At 35.4% G+C, this 23,426-nt stretch overlaps 1 protein-coding gene across 1 annotated transcript; it reads left to right on the forward strand.

Annotated features, from left to right (window-relative positions):
* The first annotated feature begins 1,339 nt into the window (after positions 1-1,339).
* On the forward strand, positions 1,340-22,784 carry LOC6052170 (pre-mRNA-splicing regulator female-lethal(2)D). Its single transcript, XM_038254988.1, has 5 exons — positions 1,340-1,478; positions 6,917-7,475; positions 21,126-21,250; positions 21,320-21,653; positions 21,743-22,784. Exons 2-5 carry the CDS (start codon positions 7,235-7,237, stop codon positions 22,549-22,551), a joined length of 1,509 nt encoding a protein of 502 aa, XP_038110916.1. The 5' UTR covers positions 1,340-1,478; positions 6,917-7,234; the 3' UTR covers positions 22,552-22,784.
* Positions 22,785-23,426: the final 642 nt, after the last annotated feature.

Here is a 23,426-nt window from a genome sequence, read left to right on the forward strand (position 1 = left end):
AAAAACGCCACCAGACCACGACGTTGCAGATGGTTTTCACCTCGCGAAGCTGCGTCAGCTTCACCGAACCCTTCAAGAAGTTGAGAAGGTAGAGTGCACGATTTCCACCTTCCGATTTTGACAGCACTTTGACTTCCCGCGGGAAAATGTCGTTCTTTTCAAGTTCTTCGATCAGATCATCAACCTCGAACACGGGTAGACCCGAAAGAACGATCTTCACGAGGGCGTCCTCCGGCTTGGCATGGGTGAAGAACTCCGCGTTCAACTGCACCAGCTCAGCGGTAATTTTCTCGAAAAGTTCCGCGCACTTCACCTTGATCTGGACCGCCTTCTCAAAGTTTCGTAGGCTGTAGCTGCCGCCGCCACCTCCAAGGCGTGAAATCAGTTTGTTGATTTCGATCGCCGTCTTGTTTCGCACTGTTATTGGGGGGCAGCGAGCCTTCACCGTTTTCTTGACGCGGATGTCAACAACTCCAGGGATGCTGTCACCGCTGATACTGCTGGACGAATCGTCTTCCATCGACTGCAAAGTGTCGAACCCGTTGGCAAGTGGGATTGGCTGGGTGGATGCACCAGCCCAGGTATTTCCGTTTCGCGAGCTAGACAAATCCGAGTAAGATGCCCTTCGCCGGAGTGAATAGCCGTGACCCGCAGCTGCGAGTTTTTTCACTTCGGTGTCCAAAGTGGGGTTAGTTTTCAGTTTCGGACCGTAGTCTCGGCGATCGAACGTGTGCTGCGTCGTTTTTTTCACCCCCGGGACGCCGTCCGGCGGGGCCTTTGACTTCTTTTTTCCCATATTCGGCAGGGAAACCGCGCGTGATTACGACCCGCGATTTACGGTCGAAAACGATTTTAAAAGTAAACAAGCCCGAGAGCAAATCTTGACTTTTTTTTGATAAGGTCCTATCGAGAAATTAAAAGTGAGAGTGTGTGCAACATGGAGTTAAACTTTCTGTGAAGATTACCATGGCAATTTGAAAATTTTAACTCCATGTTGCACTCACACACTCTCACTTTTAATTTCTCGATAAACAAATGTAAACATTGAGTGTATCCCGCTTACTCCGATCGACTTTGACATAAGGTGTGAAAGGGATACACTCAATGTTTACATTTGTTTATAGGACCTTATCAAAAAAAAGTCAAGAAATTTTTCCACGATGTTGACTGGTTGGTAGCTGTCAACGAACTGGCCCTATTACAATGTTTAGCTAGAATTTCAAGTGAAGCAAATTTTTCCGTGCACCACGAAACCCTACAACAGTTCGGTCACAAACTGACAGCTGTCAAACAAGGTCTTCGCGTTCTCTCTCTCTTTTATTCAATCAATCCATCCCACTCTCTCGCCCTCTCTCGCAATCGCGAACTGAAAATGGTAAAAGTGGCTTCGTTGCTGGGCCAACGGTGTATTTTGTGCAAAATTTAGGACTAAATCCGGATCGGAACCGGGCGAACCCGTCGTCAAAGTGTTGCGCAAGGTGAGCCGAGTGCGGGGGTGGTGTTTTTGGGCGGGGGGAAGTGGTTTAAAGTGGCCAAATTGCGGATTCAAAAGTGGGTGCTCCAAAATGGACATTTTTCTGCTGCTGCTGCTGCTGCAAGAGGAAGGTTCACGTCACAGACAGAAGCCAGGTTATAAATTTCGGGCGGAGGAGGCCAAAATAAAAATGGTCGACGTCCGCTGGCCGTGGCGGAATGCTCAAGCTCGGGGTGGAAAAATTAAAAGTTGTGCTTATTTTGTGGAAAATCGCCGAGGGTTTTCCGCAAAGTTGAGGCTGCGGCGAGTGGAAATTTCTTAAGGCGTCACCATTTTTGCTCTCGACATGCATAAAACTAGGGCACGAGAGGTGAAAGAGAGGGAGGAGACGCTGCCCCCAGGGGGTGGTGGTGGTGGGCCTCGAGAAGAAAAAGCATAAAAAATATGAACCAGCCTGCTGCGAAGTGAAGTGAACGAAGTAGTGTGGTGATTGCGTGTGGTGGGGTGTGTGTGTGTGTTCAGTAAGATTTGCCAAAAACCGGCTTTTTCGGGGAGGTGTTGCACCTGAGAGTAATGAAAAGAGAAGATTTTGAGTTCTAAAAGAGTGGCTGTAAGAAACTAAATAAATACCTACCTATTTGAATTCTATAGAAATCTCTCAAAACAAAAATAACTAAAAATATGACTAAAAAATTAAATGATAACTTTGGTAAACGCTCGACTTTCTTCAACATATTATGCATTCAAGGTACTTGCATTTCACATCCGTGTTAGGGAAGCACCTTTTAGTTGGCCAATTTTACGTATTCTAGGTACTTGACCTTCCCGGCGGTGTTAGGGAAGCGCTCATTTAGCTCTCCATTTTGACAACATTTTAAGACATTGAATTGTTTCGATAGTTAAACTATTTTGCCTCTATTTAAAGTTAAACAGAAAATTGTTGAAATCTAGGGTTTTTTTAAATGGTCTCATAAGTATGTGTTTCAATTTTTAACAGTAATTTGCAAAAGTTATGAGAAAAAGTTAGAAGTTTGAAGTGCTTCAAAAGACCTTTCAAATGCACTTAAGAAAATTGGAATTTATCAAGTTTTACGAAAATGCAAGCAATTTTTTGATTTTTAAAGATTAAAGCATTTTAAATTTAAAAAAATGCTAACATGAACATATTTAAACACGCAAATTCGCGGAAAACATAAATTCAAAATTCAAAGCATTAATACTTTTTAAATTTGTAATGATTTTTTGGGTTTATTCACAAATTCAATGATTCAAGAATTTCTAATATTCTTAAGCTATCAATTTAGAGATTTCAAAGTTTAAAGAAATTAAAATACACAAATTCAATATATGAAAGACAATGTCTTTTTGAGAAAAAAAAACGTCTGACCGAAAAATCAGGATCCAAATTTTTTTTTGTCAGCAAAGTTCAAATTTTCAACGGAAATTTAAGTAAAATGAACTGAAATTAAATCAAAATGCATTCCTCTACGTTTAGAATGATTTTCCGCATGTTTGGGGTAATTCGATGCAAAAAGCAGTTTTTTCGCAAAAAAAAAAAACAATGTTTTCGGCAAATCTTTTTTTTTTTTTTTGAAAACTAATGAATGCATATCTCGACTTTTTTTTTTTGATTAGGTCCTATAAACATATGAAAGACAATAGTTTATAGGACCTTTTAAAAAAAAACTCTGGATATCAACTGTACGGGTGTATAATGCATTTTCCAATATTTTTTGGAATTCTAACCTGTAATTTAAATTATAACATTTTTTTACTTTTATTTTTGTAATAAAATATTGCAGAAAAGAGCTGATTTCTAAAATAAAAAAAAATACTTTAAAGACCATGTCATTTAATCTGGAATAAAACGAATTTGAATCTTCAATTGTTATTTGAAATTCTACTTTTAAAATAAAATGGTATTCGTCGAATTTCGAATTGCTATGACACGAAATTAACCAAGCACATTTGATACTATCAATAGTTTAAAAAAATGAGCTTCTATAAAAAATGGCGAAAAAACTCTTTACCGAGCTGCACCTAGAAATTTCTAAAATATTCTAAATAATTTTAAATAAATCCAATCGTACTACCCTGGGCTTTGTCATAATGAGTGTCATAGGTTTGATGCTTGTTTGGCAAAGAGTATGATTTGATTCGATGTGGAATTAAAATCGAAGTGTTCAGTATATTGCTGAAGCTTCCATTTTTACACATGGACACCACTTCATGCTGCGAGAACCCACTTTGGCGTAGTCTCAGGGCTTAATCGATGGCCGATAAGCTGTCATCGAGACAAGGAGGTTCTCTGATAGTGGAAATATCACATTTGTACAATGAACCGCTACATATGTGATTTTTCCCTATCTTAATGTGGGTGTCAGGTTAGGATGCGGGTTTAAAAAATAGTGTTTGTAGAATTTAGGATTTTAACTATAAATATCAACTTTTTATACTTTGCCTTTAGTTATTTAGGGACAAAATTAGTAACAGTGAATTTAGTTATTCTATCAGAATCAGTGATTTTCATTCAAGTAGCATAAAAACCATTCTGATTTGTCAAAATTTCCATAGAGTCTCGATCAATCAATAGTGAAATGATATCGGACTAAATTCGTTGATCTGTTGAACTAACGGTTGTCGGATTATGATTGTATCGACCATTGTTGCGAATCGAGGATCTACTGGAATTCTGACGATCAAATGGTCGTCTCTTTTTCAATTAGCGACTTGTAAAATATGAACTGTTAATCTACTTTTTGTTGTTTTTAAAAGAAGTCAGACAGGTTTTAAAAGAAACGTTTTTTGGCTATTAATTAAAATGTCGGGGATTTGAGATAAGAGTAGCTTTCGGATAGGTTGCTTTAAATCTTGTATTCAATTCAAGTTAGGTAGTTATCCGCAAATGAATATTTGGACTTATATGAATAATTGAACATTTTGGACTTATGAATAACACACAACTGTGCATTTATTCTAGAGTCAGATCCATACAGCGTCAGTGTTTATTTGGTCGAAGTGTACTAATTCATTGGCAGATCTGATTCTAGTTGTAATGTACGACAAGACTACTGACGGACGTGACAGGACGAGGGCCCAGTTTAGAGGTTTCGACATCAACGATGTGCGGCTGGATCACCCTCCCAAAAAAAAAAAAAAAATAAATAAATAAATAAATAAATCCAATCGTACTAGAAATGACAATAAATTTAGGAAAATATATTTTTATTCAGTTGATTGCAACTCTATGTTTACTAAACATTTGACAGTATTTTATTTAAAAAAACACATTTTCCGTCTCTGAAAATAAATATCAAATGTAAAGCTTTTCACATTTTTACAGTTACATGATAGTGTAAAAACACAAGAAAACGATAAATCTCTTAAATAAAATCCCGGAGTGGTTTCAAAATTCTATATATTATATAGCATAACAGTGCCAATTTAAATTTAAAACGTGTATGCAATCGATGGTAGGGGAGTTTGGGGTAATATGGACAGTGGGGGTAATTTGGACACCCCTTTAAAAATCACGTTTTCTTCGGATATAAAGTGAAAACGGCAATTTAAGTGATAAGGCTAGTACTAGTAATGGCCTAGGAGTATGGACAAACCAAAAAAGTTGGAATAGGTTAAGTAGTTTTGGTATAATGTGTAAATGTTTCCAAAGGCCGGTTGGCACTGCCTTAAATTCTAATATTTGAAGGTTAGGAAATAAGGTTTTGCAGGGGTTATATGGCAAAAAAGTGGACATTTTTTGTTTAAGGGGGTTGCTTGGACGATGCCTGAGATATGTACGTATAAAAATTGTGCATTTTATCCATTTTTATCATCAAAAATCGCAATTTATGATAGAATATGCTATGGGGGTAATTTGGACATGGCTTGTGGGGTAATTTGGACATACCTGAAAGTCTACCTGCCAGGCAACAAAAAAGTAATTTTCATGGTTGGATGAGTTTTAAAGGGATTTAGATAAATTTAGAGGGATTTAATATGTCAAAACAATCAAAAATGAATGTGAACAATGAGAACTTTTACAAAACCCCTATTTTTTAATTTAGATAAATTTATTCCAATATTCGAATTGATCAAAATCTGATTACTGTACATTTGGCGTTCAACAAGACTCTAATGTTGATTGCTTTTAATTAATTTCTTTGACATTTCTAATTTCTATGCTGGTTTACAATAATATTTAAATTTGAAGGGCTACAGAATGTGAAATTTAAAAAATGATATTTTCAGGCTAATAAATTCTATATAAAGATTGATTTATATAAACATAAACGATACCTTAATCACTAAAAACAAGTATAGTGTGCCTGATCCAGAATCAATGTTTAAATCATTACAGAATGAATGATTAAATTATGTATGCTACACTGAACTATTTGTTATCTTCCTATTGAATTATAGTTCTATCACAAAATCATTATTTAAACCTTTGATGAAATATTATGAGCAACACTTCGAAATATAAAGCAATTACAAAACCAGGTTGAAGGATAAAAAACATGCTCAAAAAATCAAATGTTAAACTTATTCTTCAACATGTGTCCAAATTACCCCACAAAAGGTGTTCATATTACCCCACAAGGTATGTCCATATTACCCCACAAGGCATGTCCAAATTACCCCATAGGGGTGTTCATTTTACCCCCACACAAAAATGTGGGGGTAATTTGGACACCTTTTAATTTTTGCGATAAAAATGGGTTTTTCATCAAAATTTATCGAAATGAATGACATTTTTCCATCAAATATGGTCTCTATTATCCTCTGGTGTCATCCACATTCCTTTAAAATATCCATACAGCCCGTGACAGAGCAATTTCCTTAGGGTGTCCAAATAACCCCACACTCCCCTACTATTTTTTTAATGAATATTTATATTTTTATCAAACATTTTTAGCAACATATCAGAGTTCAAGAGTTCAATAAGTAAATATCACGTTATTCAATTAAAAACTAATCAAATTTACACTTAAACCTGTGTAGAGTTTGTTTGCCATAGTCTAATACCTCCTTAATACGTCCTTAAGGCAATAGGGTCCTAAAGCCCTATGCTTTTTATGTACAACCATTGATGATCCTTTTTTCATTTAGGTGCAAATAAAATATAATTGATTGTACTCAGAAACATAAGCTTTATCGTTGTAAATAATAATGTCAGCGATGTAAGCTTTATTTTTGGATTTTCAGTTTTATTACTTCGATTAAAACATTTAACTTTGTAATTTTCAGTCGCATTTAAATAAGCAAATCCAAATTAAACATAAACGAGTTTTTTTTGTCAGACACTTTCTGTATTATTAAGGCCGTAGCAAATATTTTTCAAAGTTTATGTGTTATTTGAAAATGTAAAAAAATGCCAAATAAACGGGGTTGTTTTAAAATTCAGACAAATAATAACACTTCTTCTTGCTTTACTCCTTTCAGCTCATAAAAACGGACAAGTCGGTGTAAGGACAGAGTTCAATCAACCGCAAGTGAAGCCCCCTCCCGCCAACGATTCTTGAAGCTTGAATCGCCTTTCACCGAGAAGAATACAAAAAAAAATACAGGAAGAATTTAGTGAAAGTAGTTTTGTTATTTTTCGTGAGTGCTTGCTTCTGGCAGAAATCACCCAAATCGTCACACATACAGAACGTGTGCGTGTGTGTGCGTGCGTATACGTGTGTGTGTTTTGGTGAAAAAAGAAAGAAGAAAAAAGAAAAACAAAACGAACACAAAACTCCCCGAGATTCGTCTCAGGCGATGCAGCAGAGTGCGGAGGACAGCTCGAGCCTCATGGACACCGATCACGGCAGCAATGTGTTGTCCGCGTCGTCGCCACCGTTAAACAGTGCCGTCGCCGTTGCCACCGCCCCTGCGTCGGTGGCCATCGCCGCGGTCGCCGGAAGTGTGCCGGTGCCGGCGGGTGTCGGTTCCGCTCCCGGCGTCGTCGTGGTCGGGCGTACCGGCGAATCGCTGGAATTTCACTGCCGCATGCTGGAAGGTACCTCCACAATTTCACTCACATCTCTCACAAAACTGACTCAATACAGTGTTTGTACTCTGTACTGCGCCGTGTTCGTCGAGCCTCGCACGTAAAACGGACTCGCCAGAACGCGCCTGCCTTTTGGGGGGGGTTTTCTTCTCTCTGTTCTCCCAAGTTGTAAGCAAGAAAAAAAGCGAGCAGAACAAATCATTGATTTTACGACTGTTGAAGAATTCTCTGCCTTAGTTGGTACTTATTTATGATTTAGGTCGATGAACTCCCCGTAGAAAGGTATTGAGAACTGTCCGGTGGTGTAACGAAAGCCATGAATATTCATCATCGTTGGCTCGACGGCTTCCTAAAACTAGTTCAGAGATAGTGCGAAAGATAAACGACTCAACAACACAAATTAACACTCCAACAGGCAGCGGTGCGAGAGTGTGAATTATGCGTGGACACAGTTTTGAACTCTAGTTTTGGCGGTTTACGCGGGCGCGAGCACTCTGGACGATATATTTGTGTGCGCGGGGACTTTTTTACGTAATTACATTATACGCGCGAGTGAGGAATCACGTGCAATCGGATGGAATTGGTGGAGAAAGAGTTGGTGACGATGGTAGGATAGTTTGCTAAAGATTTGTTGTTGTATTTATTTTGGAAATAATTTAACTTTTGAGGAGTTTTCTCCTATTTCGTAAATCGACATTAGTTTGTATATATTTGCCTGTTAAAAACCGGTCTAAAACGAGATTTTAGAGCAAAAACCACGTTTTAGACCAGGCCAGTAATTGAGTGTCCAATCACAATCGATGACTTTTCACCTCAATTTTAAATACTAGCAACTTTCCTGAAATATTGTAGCTTACGCTATTCAGTGATTACAAATGTTTTTCTTCAAAAACAGAAACTTAACGCGAATTCCTTAAAAAAAAAACAAAAATGAAAGCATTTATTATTTGATTCAGAGTAGAAACATAAACAAATTGTTTTTGAGAAATTAACTAAAAGCCTAACAATACTTACAATTTCAATGTTTATTTTTTTTAAACGCAAACTTTTAGTTTTTCATACTTTGTTTCAACTGGAAATGGCAAAAAGTTAAAGATAAAAACAAAATTCTTAATTTTATTTTTATACTATTTTAAACAAAAGAACGTTAGAAACATTATTGCTGATATTATGCTTTCAAAGAATCAAAAAATTAGTTTTTAAAATGTTTTAACCAAGTTTGTAGTAGTTTTGATTTCTTGGATTTATTTTTATGCAATTTAAATGTTTTTTTTATGTTTTCAAAGCGTAAATTTTTTTTCAATTTTTTCATTCAACACGAACGAACAACGATTGGATTTCATTCAATATTTTAGTTTTCCATTTACTGAAAATCATGCTTTATCTAATTCATCCATACCCACAAAAAAGTTTTAGAGAAACATTTGAAAAAAAAATCAAATGACTTAATAAATTTAGTTAAACAATAAAAACAATTAAAAAAACACCATTGCCAAACTCTAGTTTTTTCAAATATTCTATCAATGTGACATAATATAAATAAATTTTGATTCATAAAAAATATTATGAAAATCTGTGTCAAAAGCATCTAGTTTTTTCAATGTCTTACAGAGACTATTCATTCTCAAATAGATTGAAATTGTAAAAGTAACCTTCCATTTAAACTTATTTACTAAAGAAGAATTCAGTAAATTGAATTTAAAAATTGTACAATATATTACAAAATTATTCAAGAGTTAGAAAATAATTTTAATCAAGTTCAAGCATACTTGATTCCCGACTTTTTGACAAGAGCAGTTCTCTAGGATTTCGGTCATTCGATTTTTTTTGTATTTTTTAATCCAACTGAAACTTTTTTGGTGGCTTCGGTATGCCCAAAGAAGCCATTTTGCATCATTAGTTTGTCCATATAATTTTCCATACAAATTTGGCAGCTGTCCATACAAAAATGATATGTGAAAATTCAAAAATCTGTATCTTTTGAAGGAATTTTTTGATCGATTTGATGTCTTCGGCAAAGTTGTAGGTATGAATACGGACTACACTAGAAAAAATGATACACGGTAAAAATTTGGTGATTTTTTATTTAACTTTTATCACTAAAACTTGATTTGCAAAAAACACTATTTTTATTTTTTTATTTTTATATGTTTTAGAGGACATAAAATGCCAACTTTTCAGAAATTTTCAGGTTGTGCAAAATCTTTGAGCGAGTTATAAATTTTTAATCAATACTGATTTTTCAAAAAATCGAAATATTGGTCGCAAAATTTTTCAACTTCATTTTTCGATGTAAAATCAAATTTGCAATCGAAAAGTACTTTAGTAAAATTTTGATAAAGTGCACCGTTTTCAAGATAAATCCATATTTAGGTGACTTTTTGAAAATAGTTGCAGTTTTCATTTTTAAATAAGTGCACATGTTTGCACACTTTTGAAAAAAATATTTTTGAAAAGCTGAGAAAATTCTCTATATTTTGCTTCTTCGGACTTTGTTGATACGATCTTTAGTTGCTGAGATATTGCAATGCAAAGGTTTAAAAACAGGAAAATAGATGTTTTCTAAGTCTCACCCAAACAACCCACCATTTTCTAATGACGATATCTCAGCAAGTAATGGTCCGATTTTCAATGTTAATATATGAAACATATGTAAAATTTTCCGATCTTTTCGAAAACAATATTTTCAAATTTTCAAATCAAGACTAACATTTTAAAAGGGCGTAATATTGAATGTTTGGCCCTTTTGAAATGTTAGTCTTGATTTGAAAATTTTGAAAATATTGTTTTCGAAAAGATCGGAAAATTTCACAAATGTTTCATATATTAACATTGAAAATCGGACCATTACTTGCTGAGATATCGACATTAGAAAATGGTGGGTTGTTTGGGTGAGACTTAGAAAACATCAATTTTCCTGTTTTTAAACCTTTGCATTGCAATATCTCAGCAACTAAAGATCGTATCAACAAAGTCCGAATAAGCAAAAAATAGTGAATTTTCTCAGCTTTTCAAAAATATTTTTTCCAAAAATGTGCAAACATGTGCACTAATTTTAAAAAATGAAAAACTGCGACTATTTTCAAAAAAGTCACCTAAAAATGGATTTAACTTGAAAACGGTGCACTTTATCAAAATTTTACTAAAGTACTTTTCGATTGCAAATTTGATTTTACATCGAAAAATGAAGTTGAAAAATTTTTGCGACCAATATTTCGATTCTTTGAAAAAATCAGTATTGATTAAAAAATTCATAACTCGCTCAAAGATTTTTTGCACAACCTGAAAATTTCTGAAAAGTTGGCATTTTATGTCCTCTAAAACATATCAAAAAATAAAAAAAAATAAAAATAGTGTTTTTTTGCAAATCAAGTTTTAGTGGTAAAAAGTTAAATAAAAAAATCACCAAATTTTTTTTACCGTGTATAATTTTTTTCCAGTGTAGTCCGTATCCATACCTACAACTTTGCCGAAGACACCAAATCGATCAAAAAATTCCTTCAAAAGATACAGATTTTGAATTTTCACATATCATTTTTGTATGGACAGCTGCCAAATTTGTATGGAAAATTATATGGACAAACTAATGATGCAAAATGGCTTCTTTGGGCATACCGAAGGCACCAAAAAAGTTTCAGTCGGATTAAAAAATACAAAAATTAAAATTGAAGAAAAAAGACCGATTTCGTAGAGAATTGCTCACAACAAATCGCAAATTCCCGATTTTTTGCGGATTTTGGCGAATTCCCGACATTTTCCCGACTTTTCCGATTTCCCGACTTGAGTCCTGAAATTGTTTAGCATTCAGTTATTTTTAAAAGACTGATTATTCATGTTTTTCTTCTGAACCAATACAATGAGTGCATCCATTTTAAAGTAATTTTTAGAAATTTATTGTTAAGTTTCTATTTTTACTAAAACTGTACCGTCTGTGATCTGGTGATTTTATTTCGCTCCTAAACCACTTTCTACTACCAGTTGTCGTTCTACTTCGAATATCGTTCCTTGAAACTAAACATAGTTTGGCCTTACTTAAAGTCATAATATAACAAAAACCACTCTGTCAATAATATTATTTTTGAACCTATTGTGAAATTTTGTTTGATAGTTGGTATTGACTTTTTTGGTGTTAGGCAAGAAATGCCTATTGTAATTGTAATTTTATTGAAACGATATCCTGTTAGTTTACACTGTATTATTTAATGTTCTGGAAAAGTCGGGAATTTGAAAATGGGATTTGAGTGGTACCTTGTTAAGTTTATAATCATCTAACTACAACAAAGCTAATGATAAAACAGCTCAGTTTCAGCGGTTTTAACATTGCTAAAATATTTGAAGAAAAAAATTGTGTTAAACTATATTTATGAGGTAATTTTAAATAATTTTTCAAATGTTTGTTTATGTTTAAATAATTTGTCACTTCAAACATTTCACATAAAATAAGTAAAACTTGAAGTCTTATTTTACAGAATTTCCTTGAAACAAAAATAATTAAAACATTTAAATACTGACAACTCGATAAATCAACATTGATTTAAAAAAGAACAAAGTTTACAAAAGTTATAAAGAATTCTTTATAACTTTTGTAAACTTTGTTCTTTTTTAAATGAATGTTGGTTCGTAAAAACTTGTTCCAAATGAATTCCTGGACATTTTGAAATTATTTGAAAACATTATAACTGCAATCCCGTTTAAAGCGTTCTTTGATAAAAATTTAAAATTAAGAATAAAATTTAAATTCGAGGAGCTATTACACTACCGCAAACAAACTCGCACTTTTTCGTGTTTGACAGTTTGCCAAACTCGCAAACTTTTTTACGACAAACTCGCAAACAAAGCAAAATGTATGCAGGCTGACGTTTGTACAACCAAATTCAGGCAAAAAACAAAGCAGGCAAACTGCCAAAAAGTGCAAGTTTGTTTGTTCGTTTGCCGTAGTGTAATACCTCCCTCAGTTATTGCTATTCCATTTTCATTTGCATTTAAAAAATATGTAAAAAAATATATGTTTATATACCGTGATTTTAGCAAAGCTTTTGAAGTACATACTTAACTAAACTACATTATGTTCAATAAGGACGGTAAAATAAGGATCTTAGAAAAAAAACCATTCAACCAATAGACAAGACCTCACATAAGAGTGAAAAATCCGACATTTTTTTTTTAATTTTTTGTTGGTTTTAACTAGCATTTCTTGTCCTTAGCTTGTTACTCTTGCCCCACCTCCACCTACAGAATTATTTAAAGTTTTTTGTGATCTCTTTTAAAATTAGAAACATTTTTTTGGTAATCCTAAATCAAAGCTCCACCAATTCTGGCGATGGCACGTTTCCTCCAATTCCTACACTCAATATGAAACAAAAAATCTGTAATAAAGTAAGTAGAGACTAGAATCACACATTCCATTTATCCAAGAAAGTGATTCGCGTAAAGAAACGATGCAAAGATCATCATCGGCAACAGCATCAGCATGTCCCAGCATCAGCAGCAGTCTTGTTTGGCACCATTGGCTTCGATTTATATTGTGATTTGAAAAATTAGTAAAATAAAAGTGTAGTGATTCGCGTTCGTGGGGTCGTCGATTTTCATAGGTTTTCGAAAAAAATGTTTCATTTTCCATAAAATGAAAAGTATGCGGCTCTGGTGCGATATGGCAAAAAAAGAAATCATTTAGCCATAATAAATCCAGTTTCATCGAAAGGAAGAACGGCTTCTAAAAAGTGCGCGTCGTCTGAGCACCGAATTCTTCGGTTCTTTAGTTGATCCAACTATCGTTACCTGGTTGCTGCCACCACCGTCGTTGTCACCGGTCTACATCGATGGTCGTTGGTTGAACGGCACTCCGGTTTCCGGCCAAACATGAAGGAAAATTGAAAAAATAACCGTTCAAATGGGGACTCAGTGCTATGAATGTGTTTGAGAGGGGGGGAAAAGTAGCAGAAAAATCAATAAAGAAAATTACAGTGAAATCGAAGGCCAATGAACTGTGTGTATCGGTGTCCAAGTCGGGCAAAGCAATTGAAAATTGCGCCAGAAAAGCGAGCCGGGAGAGGAAGGGGTTGTTGTTGGTGCAATAGTCAAAATCCAGATGGTGTGATGATGATGATGCTTGAGCAGCCAAATCTCAGAAATCGTAGTGAATGTGTGAAAATGTCAATCAATCGAAAAATTGTGTGGGTTTTTTTTTTTCATTTCAGAAATGTAGGCAATCGTCGAAATTGCAAAAAATAAAATCTGATTTGTGAAAAGCGAGGGAGAAAAATCGCAGCATAAAAAATAACGAACAGTGTGCAACGTCCAAGAAATCGCGCGAATCAGAGTTCCAAACAGTGTCTACGAAAAATCTGTGTGGGGGGGTTCGTGTGTGCGTGTGTCAAACGAAGAGTCGCTTTTGATCTTCTCGCCGGGCAGATCTTTCGGAAGAGCTCAGAACCGTGCCCGGAATCCAGAGTCACCATCGTCGTCACGAGTTCAAGCTAAAGTGTGTGTATGGTCGGTGTGGTTGATTTGAAGTTTTGCCTCAAATCACTCTCCCTCAGAGTCATGGTTCCTTCTCCGTGGTTCGAGGTGGTTCCGGAGTCTCGGGCGACCGGGGACCTCTCCGAGAATGTGGTGGTGCATTTGTCTTTGGTATGATTTACAACTATATTAGAATCATAAAACAAAATTATCACACAAACAAAAAAAGAAAACAAATGGACAAAGACAATCTGCCAGAAATGCTGATAACAACGATACCGAGAGTGTATTGTTGCAATTGTTACGCCGAATCGATCTCTTGCTGTTCCTTTCCGAAATTGATTGTTGCATCTTATCTTCCTCCCCTCATGTGCATCTACGCTCAGAATCAACTCACATTGTTTTACTCATACATTCCCTGCATTTTCAAACCCCCAAAACTCTGTTTATTTGCTGCTTTTCAAAAAGTGACTTCCCAAACTGTGTGATATCGATGATACAGATACAATGTGATTAATAAACCTACCTTTCAGCAAACATATCACAAGCATATTTAATTATTATTTTTCAACTTGAAAGGCGAATGTGGTGCAACTGAATTGAATGTCCATTTCGAATTTAAATTAGTTCTAACTTTAAGTTACTGGAAACAGTGCGTCAGCTATTTTCTATCAAACATCCAGAGTTGTTACGGACCCAAAACAGACATAAGAGAGAATTTCATAATATTTTTTAGACTAATACGAAGCTCGGAAGGAAAGCAAAACTCCATATCAAGGAACGGTCATTTGCGTATTTGCGCGGTGCTTGTTTGCAACATGTTTAGATGAATAAATCAATTGATTTGAAGTTGCTTATTCAAATATGACTGAAAATCGCAAACTTTATAAAAAATATGTATTCGACATTGTAAAATTGAAAATCCAGAATTGCCTCATGAGGCTGAACCTCAAAACCCAAAATCTCGAAACGTCGATAATTAAAATGACGCATTTTGATGCTTGCTAGAATGAAGTAAACCAGAGGGAAAACCATAACAATAGTCATTTAATTTTAGCAAAAAAAATAAAAAATAAAAAATAATAACAAAGTGTCAGTTTTTTTTTAGATTTAAATTTAAATAAAATTCGTGTTCGATTATTCGAAAACCTCACCAATGTTACATACAAATCAGGATATCAAAACACGATTTTTGTTGTTTTTCTCTAACCTTAAATATGACTTCAAAAATGCTCACTTTTCAGCATTTTGAATTTCTTTAATCAAAGATGGTGACATTTATTAATCTAAAAATTTAAAAATTTCAGAATTTTAGAGTTTCAGAAAATAAGAATTAAAGAATTAAGGAATTCAAAAATTTCTTAATTCAAGGAGGTATTTAAGAAATTTATATTTTCTTGAATTTTAAACTATTACTTTTTTTTATCTATTAACCCTCTGCAACCCAACACCGCCTCTAGACGGGTTTAGATTTTTAAAAATTCCAAAAATCAATTTTCAACCAATTTTAGATCTTTAAAAAGCATTGGAAAGGAGAAATAAATTCCAGAAAATGTTTAAATGGGTTGGAAGTTTGACTTGTTTTATGTGACTTTGCCAATGTTTTAAAACATTATTTTCTTTGGGGTCAACTTTGGCTAAGTTGTTAACTAACATTTCCTAAATTTTAAGTAAAAAGAAGTATTCAGTAATTTTTGTAGTATCCCAGACTATGCCTGTACGCTTTTTTTACAATTAAAATGATAATGATCATAGATAGCAGAAAATGTGAAAAACAAGCGAAAAATTCAAAAAGTAATTGTAAAAACATGAAAAATCAGATAGGCAAAATGTTATGATATGAGGTCGTAGAATAGACCAAATACAGTGGACTCTCTGGCTGTCGATCTTCTCGATATCAATATTGCTCCAGCTGTCAATAAATTTTTCAGTCCCTTCAAACAGATTGCATTGATTTTCCGTTCTATAATTTGATAACTCCCGCTCTCGACGGTCCCTTCAATATCGACAACGAGAGAGTCCACTGTACTACCAAAAACAAACATAAACTAAACAAGATAAATGCAAATTAAAACACAGTCCACACTCGATTATCCGAAGATTTCCCAAAGTTCGATTATCCGAAGGTTTGTATAGAACTTCGGATAATCGAATCACTAACAATAAAGTAATCGCGTTTTTTTAATTTCTAACTTTTAATATCAAATTAGAGTTATGCAACCCCATTTTAATCAAAATTCGTTTTTTTTTAAATTAGAAAATGTATTTTTTCAATATTTCATCACCGCCATTTTGACCGCCATCTTGGATTTTTTTTAATTACTTCAGAGTAGCCCCCTAAGGTCATACTTAAGCTCGACAATTAAAAATAAGACAACGAAAAAAAAATCGTGATTCGATTATCCGACGTGAAATTTTGCCAGGGCCCTCGAATAATCGAGTCTGAACCAAGGGTCCTGATTTTCGATTCAATGAACAGAAACCACTCACTCATTGCCTATCCATTCGTCGCCTATTCCAACCCGCTAGCTTTCATAAGCGAATGATACTCGCAAGCAGCTAGCGAGTGGCCCGAACTGTTCACTCAGCGAACAAATACATCGTGAAAATATTTGCCTACTCCGTCGCTCGACGACACTCACACACTACCATGCTCAGCGAAGAGCCATTCTCACAAAATGCCAGCGCGGCAGTCTTTTTGTCTTCATGCCCTCAGTTTGCCATCAATTTGATTTTTTCTTGGTGGAAGTTTCTTTGAATGGTGTCTATAATTGTTACGTCCGGATGTGAGTATAACGCAGCGCATCAGAGAAAAAATGTGTTCAGTTCGGAGTGATCGGTGACGTTCGGCCTGCCTGAGCCGTTCGGAGACTGAGCCGATCAGAGAGAGAAGGAGAGTAGAATAGAGAATGTTCGGGAGCGAATGGTTTGAAAGTGACAAACGGTAGGAATTCATCAGGGCAGTATCGCGTCGCCTGCTATTTGTGCTCGCGAATGGAGTGGTTGATTTTGAGCAATCAGGACCCTTGGTCTGGACTGTATTAAAAATAAAAAAATAAAAACATAAAACAAGAGAAGTTAAGTTTTTCTTAGAACAAAAGTTGCTCAAAATGACCTCCTGAACACGGGAACAATAAAAATCCTCGAAAAAAAATTTAGGCAGTAGAGGGTTTTTTAATGGATTTCAGAATTTTGCACTTTTGTAATTTTAAAATAATTAAATTTTCGATTTTTTCTTCTTGTTGATGTTGGAATATTTTTTTTATTTTACTTTTTCTATCTTCTTTCCTTTACAAATTTAGCAAGTTTTTTCTAATTTTTGTCTTACTCTTGGTAATTTCTTAGTTATAAGCAGTAATCGTTCCAAAATGGATTGAGATTTAACACACAGCTGAATGGAACTCCAAAATTAATAACACCGAATTGTGTTGAATTTATTTATTTAAATTTGGATTTTGTTAATTTTGAATTAAAAAAAAAGATTTAAGAAATTAAAACTGATGAAGTTTAATTTTTTTATTAATTTTGAACTAAAAATTTTTGATTATAAAAATTGTGTAAACATAAATTAGAAATAAGATCTCCTTTATATTTTTTTTGCTTATTCTTGCGCTTGAATTATATTTCTGCAATTTTTTCATTCAAAGGCTGTTTTATTTTGTTGACGGGAGATTGTTTTTTGCCTTGCTCACCTTACGGGTTTGTTCAAATATTACGTCCAGAGATTTTCTGGATTTCAGAACCCCCCTCCCTCCCCCCTGTCACGCACTTTTCCTATACCTTTAACATGGGCTGTCACAAACCTCAGACCCCCCCCCCTCCCCTATTCATGGACGTAATTTTTGAACGAACCCTACTGAGGAAAGGTTATAAAATTACTCGAAAAATGAACTTCTTAATTTGACCTCGTAGACCCACCTTCACGTATACCTATCGACTCAGAATCATGTTCTGAGCGAATGTCTGTGTGAATGTGTGTAGGTGGGTGGACAAAAAAAATTGTCACTCGATTATCTCCGGACTGGATGAACGGATTTTTACCGTATACTTTATGAATGTGAGGAAGGCACCAATCACCTAAAGGTGGATTAAGTAACTTTTTTTTTAAAGTTCCGTTTTGTGGAGGCCTTTATCGAGCTCCAGGATGGTTTGAAGAAACCGCAATCGCAAAATGCACTCAACGAAAAAAAAAAATATTTTAATTCCTGGTAATGTTTTTCTTTACTATTTGAAAAATTCTTTCCTTTTTTTTATAAAAATTGCGATCCGAAAGTTACTCTTCTTATTTTGCGATGCCGAGCTCTAATATTACCTCAAAAATGTGATCTAGTGGTGGAATATTGAAAATATTAATTTGATAATGCAACAGTCAATGAGCCACATTTAGCTGGTTTGGGTCGCTGGGCAAAAATTTTATCAATAACCTATTATTGTTAAATTTGTTGACAGCTGGAACTATTTAGCAAATTTTTAGCCAACAGGTAACTTTTTCACAAAACACGACTTCTGACAATTATTTAATTTTTTCTCTAGAGTCTAGATTAAATCAAATTTTAATTGTTTTTCAGTAAAGAGCATTTAAAAGACGTGCAGAAAATAAATTGTTCATAAAGCATTTTTGACATTAATAATTCGTAAATTGAATGAAAATCGATCTAAAACCAACTTTATCTACAAATGGGGCTCAGGATCTATTGAAAACTAACTCGGGATATTTTTTGAATTTGGAGCAATTCTCTACGAAATCGGTCTTTTTTCTACAATTTTAATTTTTGTATTTTTTAATCCGACTGAAACTTTTTTGGTGCCTTCGGTATGCCCAAAGAAGCCATTTTGCATCATTAGTTTGTCCATATAATTTTCCATACAAATTTGGCAGCTGTCCATACAAAATGATATGTGAAAATTCAAAATCTGTATCTTTTGAAGGAATTTTTGATCGATTTGGTGTCTTCGGCAAAGTTGTAGGTATGGATACGACTACACTGGAAAAATAATACACGGTAAAAAATTTGGTGATTTTTATTTAACTTTTATCACTAAAACTTGATTTGCAAAAACACAATTTTTATTTTTTTATTTTTGATATGTTTTAGAGGACATAAATGCCAACTTTCAGAAATTTCAGGTTGTGCAAAATCTTTGACCGAGTTATGAATTTTTAATCAATACTTATTTTTCAAAAATCGAAATTTTGGTCGCAAAAATTTTTCAACTTCATTTTTCGATGTAAAATTGAATTTGCAATCAAAAAGTACTTTAGTGAAATTTTGATAAAGTGCACCGTTTTCAAGTTATAGCCATCTTTATGTAACTTTTTTCAAAATAGTCGCAGTTTTTCATTTTTTAAAATTAGTGCACAAGTTTGCCCACTTTTGAAAAAAATATTTTTGAAAAGCTGAGAAAATTCTCTATATTTTGCTTCTTCGGACTTTGTTGATACGACCTTTAGTTGCTGAGATATTGCAATGCAAAGGTTTAAAAACAGGAAAATTGATGTTTTCTAAGTCTCACCCAAACCGCCCACCATTTTTCAATGTCGATATCTCAGCAACTAATGGTCCGATTTTCAATGTTAAAATATGAAACATTTGTGAAATTTTCCGATCTTTTCGAAAACAATATTTTCAAAATTTTCAAATCAGGACTAACATTTTAAAAGGGCGTAATATTGAATGTTTGGCCTTTTTGAAATGTAAGTCTTGATTTGAAAATTTTGAAAATATTGTTTTCGAAAAGATCGGAAAATTTCACAAATGTTTCATATTTTAACATTGAAAATCGGACCATTAGTTGCTGAGATATCGACATTGAAAAATGGTGGGCGGTTTGGGTGAGACTTAGAAAACATCAATTTTCCTGTTTTTAAACCTTTGCATTGCAATATCTCAGCAACTAAAGGTCGTATCAACAAAGTCCGAAGAAGCAAAATATAGAGAATTTTCTCAGCTTTTCAAAAATATTTTTTTCAAAAGTGGGCAAACTTGTGCACTAATTTTAAAAAATGAAAAACTGCGACATTTTTGAAAAAAATTACGTAAAAATGACTATAACTTGAAAACGGTGCACTTTATCAAAATTTCACTAAAGTACTTTTTGATTGCAAATTCAATTTTACATCGAAAAATGAAGTTGAAAAATTTTTGCGACCAAAATTTCGATTTTTTGAAAAAATAAGTATTGATTAAAAAATTCATAACTCGGTCAAAGATTTTTTGCACAACCTGGAAATTTCTGAAAAGTTGGCATTTTATGTCCTCTAAAACATATCAAAAAATAAAAAAAAATAAAAATTGTGTTTTTTTGCAAATCAAGTTTTAGTGATAAAAAGTTAAATAAAAAAATCACCAAATTTTTTTACCGTGTATTATTTTTTTCCAGTGTAGTCCGTATCCATACCTACAACTTTGCCGAAGACACCAAATCGATCAAAAAATTCCTTCAAAAGATACAGATTTTTTAATTTTCATACATCATTTTTGTATGGACAGCTGCCAAATTTGTATGGAAAATTATATGGACAAACTAATGATGCAAAATGGCTTCTTTGGGCATACCGAAGGCACCAAAAAAGTTTCAGCTGGATTAAAAAATACAAAAAAAATCGAATGACCGAAATCCTAGAGAACTGCTCTTTGACTAACCATGTTTCAATAACCCATACCTCAACTGAATACCTTGACAAAAAAAAAACATGAACCCCAGTGATAGAAAAAAAAAAACAATCATTTGATGATTCCTACACCAAAATTTCAGAGGGTATAGCGACCGTCCCTATAGCTTGTGAGTTCTCTTCTTCTTTCACGTGATAACCAGCAAAAAAGCTTTCTATCACTTCTTCTCTTTTCCTCGTTGACGCTCAATTGCCGAAGATTTTTTTTTGTTTTCTTAGAAATCCGCAATAAAAGAACGCGAGAGGGATTTGGATCGATCTGATTTAGAATTTTTCCTTTTTTAAACATATTTGAATAAAAAAAAACATGTTTTGTATGCACGCACAAGCTGTTGAGAAATTGCGTCCTTTGGTCGTTCTAATTTTAAATATTTTTTTAAGTTGCATCACATTCGTTCAAATCTACCACACATACAGATTTCCCTTATTCGAAACTCCCATTGCCCCTTTTTTTTGTCAAATTTGTTGAGTAGTTTCTCCAAAATTTCAATCACTGACCAAACGCTGTCCTGTTCTCACCTTCACAGAGGAACTTCAATCGATCAAGGAATCCGAGTCCAAGCTCAAACAACAGTATGTCGAATCTCAGCGCCGCGAGCGGATTCTGGCCAGGCGACTCGCCGTCAAGGAACAGGAGATGCAAGACTTTGCCGTAAGTTTTCCGAGGTCATCTAAGTCAAAGTTGAGTCACTACTTATTCTCTCTCTTTCTCGTTCCACAGAGTCAAATTGCCGAGCTTAAAACCGCCCAGGCCCCGGGACAGGCCGCCCTCCGGTCGGCGCTGCTCGATCCGGCCGTCAACATACTCTTTCAAAAGCTCAAGAACGAACTCCAGCAGACCAAAGCGAAGCTGGAGGAAACGCAGAACGAGCTGTCCGCGTGGAAGTTCACCCCGGACTCGAACACCGGCAAACGGTTGATGGCCAAGTGCCGGCTGCTGTACCAGGAGAACGAAGAACTGGGCAAGATGACCTCAAATGGACGGTTGGCCAAGCTCGAGGGTGAACTGGCCCTGCAGAAGAGCTACAACGAGGAGGTCAAAAAGTCACAACTGGGTTAGTTTTTTTTTTTTTTTTTGAAAATTTAAAGCCAGAATTATGTCCAAAGTTTAACCGTTATCATCTTTTGTGTGGTTCACTTTCAGAGCTGGACGACTTCCTGCAGGAGATGGACGAGGACGTCGAGGGCATGCAGAGCACGATCGTGTTCCTGCAGCAGGAGCTTAAGCACACCAAGGACGAGAAGGAAACCCTGGAGAAGGAGGTCCTGCAGCTGCGCTCATACGTCAACGGTTGTGGCACCACCAATAACGGCGGCGAAGATGGCACCGTGGCCGCCGACCCGAACCGGATGGACACTTCGGAGCCGGAACCGGAGTCGGGTCTAGTGAATGGGAGTAACAATAAGTTGGTGAAGCAAAGTGGTGGTTCAAGTGGTGGTGTTGTTGATCAGAATCGGACGCACTGTGTTAGTGGCAACAGCAATCCGGATTTGCTCCCGAACGGTGGTGATGAGTTGGTTGGCGAGCAAGACGCCAACAGTAGACTTTGCGGTGGTAATAACGCTACTAGTGCAACCGGTAGTAACAATAAGAAAGCAAACAACAGGACTGCAAAAACCGTTGGTGGCAAGAAGCGAAACTACGCCGAAGATTCGGACGATCTCCACCCACAGGACGGCGGCGCAGACGACGAGGAAGACAGTGGCCACTACGAGGACGGATCCAACAACGGCAAAATGCTGGCCCCCGACAGTCAGCAGGATCAGGACCAGGAAATGACCACGACCACGACGACGACGACCAGCAGCAAGCGCATGACCCGGTCCGGCAAGGGCAAGGCACCGCCCAAGCTGAGCGTAAAGAAGCTGCGGAGGGCATCGGTCCTATCGGCCGACCCGGCAGAGGACGATGACGCGCCCGACGGCGGATTCGCTGCCAACGGTGCGAACTGAGTGAACTCCACCCCCCACCGCGAGTGAGTGTTTGTGTTTGGGAAAACCGGCGCGACAAGACTCCTGAGAAAATCACTCAACATTGAAATTAGAACTTTAAGCTAAAAAAAACAACAACAACAAACATACAAACTAGCTACAATAATACTTATTGTAGAAAATCAAACGGTTAGACGCAACTTGATTAGGGAGAGTGAGCGAACAATCACGCGTTAGCAAACAAAACAAAAAAACAAACAAGTGAAAGTAATAACTAATCGACATAGTGGAAACCCAGCAAAAAAAGAAACAAAAAAGTAAACCAAGCAAAACTTACTAAACTATAAACCAGAAAAAAAACAGCGTCGTAAATTAATTCAAGTGGAAAGGATTTTTTTCCCGCCCGTTTTCGTTTGTCCAGCAAAAAAAAAAAAAACAAAACAATATTTTTAGACAGCTAAGAAAACTGTAATTTTAATACTGTAAATCAAGCAAAAAAACAACAACAACAACAGTAAGAGCAACACTTTAAAAAAACCCATGTGTAATTTAAATTATTTCGAGAAAAAATACAGTTAAATTATTCATACAAAGTGTGTGTGTGGTCGTGTGTGGATTTTGATTATCAGCTTCGAAATGGAATCATTTGAGGAAGGGTATTGTATGCTGGGGAATTAAAATTTGGTTTTGCAATTCCGTCGTGAAACTATTTACTTTTCCTGTCATTCTTGAGCGTCGAAACAGCCTACTTTACTATGTATGTATGTATGTAAGATCCCCATACCCGCAGGCAACTTGGCCCCGAAACACATGTGAGCGCAAGGTGAACAATCCGATCATCTTTTACTCCGTAATCTGTACACCCACGTGCATAATTTTTTATTTTTTTTTTGCAC

The sequence above is a fragment of the Culex quinquefasciatus genome, chromosome 2, assembly GCF_015732765.1.
Source record: "Culex quinquefasciatus strain JHB chromosome 2, VPISU_Cqui_1.0_pri_paternal, whole genome shotgun sequence".
In the NCBI taxonomy this organism is placed as follows: domain Eukaryota; kingdom Metazoa; phylum Arthropoda; class Insecta; order Diptera; family Culicidae; genus Culex; species Culex quinquefasciatus.

Bases quoted from the DNA above. Each gene is read 5' to 3' on its own strand.
- LOC6052170 (XM_038254988.1), top strand. From the start codon at position 7,235: ATGCAGCAGAGTGCGGAGGACAGCTCGAGCCTCATGGACACCGATCAC. The intron at 7,476-21,125 runs GTACCTCCACAA...TCACCTTCACAG, and splicing joins TCACTGCCGCATGCTGGAAG to AGGAACTTCAATCGATCAAG. The intron at 21,654-21,742 runs GTTAGTTTTTTT...GTTCACTTTCAG, and splicing joins GGTCAAAAAGTCACAACTGG to AGCTGGACGACTTCCTGCAG.